Source organism: Buceros rhinoceros, unplaced genomic scaffold, assembly GCF_000710305.1.
Source record: "Buceros rhinoceros silvestris isolate BGI_N320 unplaced genomic scaffold, ASM71030v1 scaffold36771, whole genome shotgun sequence".
Classification (NCBI taxonomy): Eukaryota; Metazoa; Chordata; class Aves; order Bucerotiformes; family Bucerotidae; genus Buceros; species Buceros rhinoceros.
In genome coordinates this window covers 2,729-10,462 of record NW_010396592.1, presented here as the reverse complement: position 1 = coordinate 10,462, position 7,734 = coordinate 2,729, and the positions used below count along the sequence as shown (strand labels likewise).

The 7,734-nt window shown below is 40.1% G+C and overlaps 1 protein-coding gene across 1 annotated transcript; it reads right to left on the bottom strand.

Moving 5' to 3' along the window:
- Nucleotides 1-3,657: 3,657 nt before the first annotated feature.
- LOC104502037 (tropomyosin alpha-3 chain) lies at nt 3,658-7,225 on the bottom strand (the record flags this gene model as incomplete). The annotated part of the gene is made up of 6 exons (XM_010145946.1): nt 3,658-3,727; nt 3,987-4,049; nt 5,172-5,247; nt 5,499-5,569; nt 6,000-6,117; nt 7,092-7,225. Coding segments are annotated over 6 exons (532 nt in total), but the record flags the coding sequence as incomplete, so codon positions are not given.
- Nucleotides 7,226-7,734: the final 509 nt, after the last annotated feature.

Sequence of the window (7,734 nt, the reverse complement as noted above, 5' to 3'; positions counted from 1 at the left end):
AACTTCAAAGCCTATCATGCCACTCAGAGGTATATCGTAAAAGAACAAAAAAAAAGTTAACAAGCAACATCTTTGCTGAATAATCAAGACTGAAGGAGGGGAAAACGTTTTTGAAAGACATTTAAAGGACTATTTTGGTGTGAAAAAAAAGAATTTTAAGGTTTTTATATTGCCCCTTTAAATCCGTCTCAAACATTTAAGTTAATGAACAAACACATTATAAAGACCAGAAGTCTTCAGCATCAAGCTAGGAGAAAATTGCAGATTTTGAAGTGAAAAATCTGGTGTCAAGGACTTAACTGCTCTCTCACCCATGCTCCCACGATCAAGTAACCCCAGGGAAGTAGTGCCTTTGTTGGTTTTGGCCTAGCAAGAACAGCTGAAAAAATTTTCTGTTACATCTATTTGTATTTTATCTGCATCAGATTTTGAGAAAGACTAAGATCACAACTGGTCAGTTTTGACCTCGAAATGCCGCGAGTAGTATTCTCATCCCATAGACTGCTATCACTGGCTTTGCATCATCAACATTCAGGCAGGAAAAAACGCTTGCAGGAAAAAAAATTGAAACACCAAAAAAATTTAAATCCCTAACAGCAAAAAAAGCGATTTTTATTAATAACTGAAATAGTTATTTAAATAAATAAAAAGCAAGGGAATAGCAAAAGGGATACAGCTGGGATGTTTATTTTACATTGAGAGATGTAGAGTTTCTGTACAGCAGAGCACAAACAGAGCATGTTCTGAGACAGGTGCTAGAGAAATAGAGTCAACTAAGCTAGGAGACAGGACAATGAACCCATGAAACATCCAAAGCTTGGAAAGATGTTTTATCCAACTTGATGAAGATGTCTTTGGAGAAGTGAAGCAAAGAAAATTATCTGCATGAAAAGAAAAAGTGAGATAAGGTAGGAAATAAAAAAGGTGCAGCGAAGATTTCCAAAAAAAGCAGCAACAGCACAGCAGAGCCAAGCATGCCAAGACAAATACTAGAGAAACACCACACCATGCTACAGCAATGTCCTCAGGTACCAGCAGAATACGTTTTAAAGTCTGTTCTCCATTTAGAAATATCCCAAATTGAGAAAATATTGTAATCTCTGTACACAGAGGAAGAAAAAAGAAATCCATTTGCTTCATAAGTTGTGGAGCAAAAGCTTATCTTGGGGGTGGGGAATAAAATAAAATAGTCAAAGCATACAGAGCAGACAATATTAGACCCCTACTAAGAAGTTGGGAGAGAGAGGGAGGGAAGATACAGAGATTAAAAAACAGCAAACAAAACCCATTTAAAATACGGGTGCATGCAAAATACATTTCAGGCTCCAAGCAAAGCTTATGCCTTGCTGAAAACACACTGACTTCCAAAAAAGGAATGCTGGGAGTAAACATTGCACTCACAAGCACTTAGCCACAACTTTGCCTCCTTCCCATGCCAACCGTACAGGATAGGAGGTACGAGCATGGGAAGGTGGATTTAGCGTAGCTGACCTCTGTTCAGAGTTTCAGGTTGATGGAAGAAGGGTCAGTTTGTATCACTGGGACTAGTCACACTTCAAAATTGACCACTCTCCTGCCTTCCTGCCACCTAACGCGTTCTTTAGCTTTCTCCTTATGACTAAAGTTGATTTACCACATTTTTGGTATATGCAAATAAAATTACTCCACAAAAATATGCAGCGGCAACCTACAATCCAGTTGTAATTTTTACGGGCTTAAATGACAATATATTTCAGATCAATTTCTACACTTGTAATTTAGTGTAACTGCTGAAATCTTCAGAGCAGTTAAGGCAATTCTGATAAACAATTCCACTGTCATTAATAGAGAAATCAGCTAAATCTACATTTCTTTGAAACTCTCGTAGGAATTTTGCCAGAGAAAACTGTGACAGCAGAGGAATACACTCTGAATGCAACATGTACAGAGGCGGTTTTCCTTAGTGAGGTGAACATGATGGGCCTGGTAGACAACACGTGCACAGAGGTGAACTGAAAGAGTAAATGCAGAGCTATAAACAAAGGGCAACCACAATACGCAAGGATTGCAGACACAGAATGAAAGAGTAAACACAAGCTTCAGGCAGCTTACAAAATCACCATGAGTATTTACCAGGCTAGGCACACTCACCCACACGCTGCCACGGTAAAGAAACTGTTCATGGTATTTTGTACACCTAGTCTCACTAAAGGAATGCGTCTCCCGCTACAGAGGGAGTATAATCTCACAAGGCTGGGAACGCGCAATCAATGAGGGCAGGGAAGCAGGTGAAGGCACAAGCTGGGAAGACATTTACATGGAAGTCATATCGTTGAGAGCGTGGTCCAGCTCCTCACTGATGGCTTTGTACTTCAGTTTCTGAGCATATAGCTCATCTAACATTCCCCCAAGGGAAGGCAAAGGTGTGCAAGGAAACGGAGCGTGATCGCGGGATAGAAGGTGAAGGTGGTGGCATGGGATACCATCCAGAAGCCGTAGGAAAGGGGAAGAGTGTGCAGAAAGAGATGATGCAACAGACAAAATAAAAATTACAAAATTAGAGAAGAATAAAAAAAAAAAAAACACCCCACACAACAGCGAATAGTTTTATGTGACAAGTTCATTAACTGCACTGCCAGTGGGGCAACCTGTGATATAAAAAAAACCAAGGAAACCATACAATCCATGTTTTGCTGCTCTGGATTTTTTTGAAAAGGCACATTAGGAGTGCACACAAAAGCTAGGGAGGAAAGATCCAAAATGGGGCTCCAGAAGGATGCTACCATTTATTTTATGCACACATACACACGCTTTTATTTAAATCCGTCTGATTTGTGTGATGTCATAAACTCAGTTTCTTACAGCTATTTTTGTTCCTTCTAAACACTTATCTTTCTTCTCTGCTTCCTTCCAAAGTTAGCAATCACAGATTTTCAGCAGCTACCGAGATATTTCATATCCTTTATGGGGAAGTCAGCTTGCCATGCCAAGCAATCAAGCGTCTTAAAATCCTGGACTTATCGTAACCCACCTGAATAGTAAACTCCATCTAACTTTTAATTACAAAGCACTACTGAATTATTTTCTCCAGAGGGAGAAAGCACATTCTATTATTCCACTGTATTTCTGAAAGATTATGAAAACCTTAAAACAAGCTCTCTGAAGTTGAACAAGCTGTTCTTCTGATTATGTATACACTCCATTAGCTTTACTGAAAACCAGCAACCGGACTATGTCCCAAAACGCCTGCCCTGAGCCACACTTGTCACAGTAGTGAATCAGAGCAGCTTGCTACATTCCTAATTATTACAAACATAACACAGCTCTTCAGCTTTTTAGTAAGATTTATTTAGTAAGTATTATCTTAAATACTTATCTAATCACCCTATACATTTATATGCCTCCAAGTAGAAGAGTATAAAGAAAAAAAATGAAAGAAGTCTTGAAAACATGAGAGAAAAAGGAATGGGCAAGAGCAAAACACTGTTCACCTGAAGCACTTAAGTCATCGATACATTTTGGTCAGAAAACATTTTGCCTACTTCACTCTGTAGGCAGATCCATCTATATTAGCAGGACAAGTTAGGTGAGTAGAACTGAACAGTGAAAAAAACCCAAACAACAGGAGAATAAGAGATCTGTATTTCTACAATAAGTGACAAAAATAAAACCCCATACCTTCTAGGTCATCAATGCTCTTCTCCAGCTTGGTTACTGACCTCTCAGCAAATTCAGCACGGGTCTCAGCCTGAAGGTAAGACAAATACAAGCTACTTCAGGAAACACACCCATAGTACTTATGAATAGAGAAACAGCAATTCAAATCAGTAAAAAAATACAATCACGGCAGGCAAATGATAAGGCGATACTAGTATTTAGGAGAGACAGTTAACACTAAACTGTCTCCAAAATGATGTGTTTGTCCTTAAAGCATCCAAGCAGTGTTTGTATCAAAAGAACCAAAGTTGCACTGGAAGATCTGTTGTAAAGGACAGCTCTAATATTACCTCCTTCAGTTTGTCAGTCAGGACTTTAATCTCCTCTTCATATTTATCTTCTTTCTGTGAGTACTGTAATAAAAAAGAAGATCACTGATGTTAGACCAGGTAATCTAAATATGCCCAAGATTACCACATTTGAGACTCTCTTCTAACAGATCAACTGTATTCAAGAAATTAACATGGGTATAGCTAAATTAATTCCACTTACCAGACTGTGGTAATAGACAGTTTATTCCAAGAGCCAAACTTCCCTTGAGTTACATTCCAGTGCTACATGGTGGGAACTTTGAGCAGAAATCGGTACTACAGTTTTAAAGAGGAGTGGCATTTGCAGAACTATGTTAGCACACAAGTGCCATTTTGAGGAACATTCTATAAATAATATTTAATCCTGCCAGACTACTTAACAGAACACGTGGTCAAATAACACTGACCAATTTGGAACTAGAAGGAATGCTAGGTTCCGCTAAGAGCCAAATAGGAGCTGAGCACTCAAGTCCAAATGTTTCTACTGACAATGGCCTTGCGGAATGCTGCAAAGTGATCAGCACGTTAGGAAAACCCCACAGGCTCATCCAGACGACACCCTAAGGGACACATTCTCCCGTAAATCTCTAGCCTACCTTCTCAGCCTGAGCCTCCAGCGACTTCAGGTTGTTGGTCACAGTTTTCAACTCCTCTTCAAGCTCAGCACATTTGCTGTTATTTCGGAAGGAAGGCAGGAAAGGGGCGGATGGAAGATTCAGTCAAGCAAAAGGAACAGAAGAAAATAGGGGGAAAAGATAGAGAAAAATGAAAACAATTACAGAGCAAAAGAACAGCCTCAAAAGCAGCTGAATCCATCGCAGATTTAAAGTAGCTCTTTATAATGCCAAATTCCATTTCAAATGCACATTAAGATAACGACCAGACCGAAATTATCTACAGTCCTTGGCTTACACAGAAATATTTACATAGCCTTTACATGCGAGACGGTTCAGCTTCTTTTTGGCTGCACAAGAGATCAGTTTTAAAGGTAAAAATGAATAAATAAATAAACAAAAGACCAAAGAAAACCACCAAAGCGAGATGCAAAGAAAGCAAAGAGTGTAGTGAGGACTTATTTGCTGCTACTGAGCAAGCTAACCGGCTATGGAAGCTGAAGGGCTTGGGTTGCAGTTAAACCTAAAAACTGTTTATTAGTATCAGTACCTTATCCTCTGCAGCCATTAATGCTTTCAAGGTTTGATCCATTATTCTTAACTGTTCTTCCAGCTGTCGGACTTGGCTGTTAGTGAACACATGAAATGCACAAAAGCCATTCACAAAATCAGTGTGCAGGTACAGCATGCAGTGACAAAACACACGCGCACACACACGTGAACACATTTACTTCAGCGCTGACCATTTATTTCAACCATTAGACTAAATGAGCAAAACATAGCTTGGAGCTGGACACACAGTGTACTGCCAACGTTTCATGCTGTTACAGTTGTCTCAGAGCACCTCGCGCACATCTCAGGGCAGTTCAACGCTTACCTTTCTGATAGTTCAGCACGTTCCTCAGCACGCTCCAGGTCGCTCTCAATGATCACAAGCTTACGAGCCACCTACAAGAAAAGGCAAATGACAAACAGGGATATTAGGTTGCTGCAGCACACACCACCTGTTTCCAGAACCTACGAAGCAGGGAGCTGGGTCTCTCTCCACTTTTTGGTCAACATGTAAATTTTGATTATGTGACATCTTCATTATTCACTTAAGTCTTTGTTATCTGACATTTTTCAAGGCCTCTCTTTCATTCACTAAAAGGCAATTTAAAAATATTTCCTCCCTAAGAGACCATGGAATACTGTTAACCATTTTAGCGCAAAGATCTGAGCACGGATCTCCTGCAGTATTTGGGTGCCCATTTTTCCTTCCACAGCTGCAAAGAGTGGTGTTTGTGATCTTCTAAACTTAAAAGGCAAAGGGGGGAGAAAAAAATAAAAATATTTACAGGCACAGCCTAAAGGGCTTTAGAAACACTCAAGAACTGACCTCTTCGTATTTGCGGTCAGCCTCCTCAGCAATGTGCTTAGCTTCTTTAAGCTGGATCTCTTGGATTTCCATCTTCTCTTCATCCTTCTGGGCTCTATTTTCAATGACCTTCATTCCTCTGAAAGACACGAATAACAGGAAATGCAAGGCTCAGGGCTTGCCAGTTTATCTCCAGCTCTGCTACTACTGGAATGCAACTTTCAGACAGGTGTACAAGGTGAAGGAAGCACATCAGATACTTCGTTCTTCACACCACCAATGTAGTCCTGTGCAATCACATGTCAGACATTCAAAGGGAAGAAACATGTCTTAGAAAGAAAATCTCATTTGTTTAGCTCTTACCATAGTTCAGCTGCACTGTTCTTCTCCACTTTCAGTTGAAGGAATATTGACCCAAATTAACTATTTCACAACGCACTCAGGTGGTTTTCCTTTTAACAGGCTGCATTATTAGCGAGGCAGGAATACACACGCAGAATACAAAGGATTCTTTTCCAATAAAAGGTACTATCGCAAATATAAAATACAATTTGTAGAAGTAAAAGATGATCTTCCCAAGCCACAGATCTTGAGTTCCCAATTTACATTAAGTACGTCTAGAAACCCCTAAATCCGTAGGAATTATCACGCTCTCTCTCCTTTGCTCACCTTCATGTACCAGTCTCGCTAACAGGAAAACCAAAGCCTCTTAAAAGCACTTTGCTAGTCTTCAGGTGAGATTTTCTCTCTACCCACAATGAAATCAAGCATCACCCAAGAGCACAGGAATACACATTATCCTCAAAAAGCTGTCATCCAAATAGAGAATTCTGGGCAAAACAGCTTTCCCATGTGATATGGCATAATACATCAAAGGCCTTACCCCACTTAAAATATTATCTTTACAACTGAGACACAAGAAAGGATTCAAGCCCACACATTTTGCACATCACTACAGACAAGCTATAACTGAAGCCCATGTAGGCAAAGGAAGAGTGGATTACGCATCTTCATAGACATAGGAGTGGTTTAATTTATTTCCCTAACCCACACCCTGGCAATTATCATCTTTGTCATATGGGTAATGATCTATTCAAGAGTGGCCCCACCCACCTTTCACTCTCATCTGCAGCCTTCTCAGCCTCTTCCAGCTTCTGCAGGGCAGTAGCCAAGCGCTCCTGAGCCCTATCCAACTCTTCCTCAACCAGCTGGATGCGTCTGTTCAGAGAAGCTACTTCGCTCTCAGCCTAAGCACAGGAAGAAGAAATTAATTCGTAACAAGGCACACATCACTACTTGCAGAGGATTATTCCACATCTTCAGTAATTTCTGACTGCCTGAATAACCACAAGTTTTGTTTACAGGCAAGATATGCAAGAGCTGACAAAGGTGGCACCAGCAGCGGCTACATCTTGGAAAGACCCTGGTACAGGCAATAATCACATCATCCTTTCTTTTCTCCCATGCTCCCATCCTCAAACTTCCCCCAGATTTGCCTCTCTTGCACTACCTGTTCACTTCACCTTCTGTATAACACTTGCAACTCATCTGCCTCTCATCACTACAAAATTTTACTTCTGGCATTCTCAAACCTATAGTTGCTTAAATTGCAGAGTAAGTTCTATAAAAGCCTTCTCACAGGAACCTCATTATTAAACTTCACGTCTTTCAAAAGGATATTAAGCACAAAATACCTACACAAAAAGGTCATTATTCTAAAAAGTTTATTACTTCCAAGAATAACAGTTACTCTTAA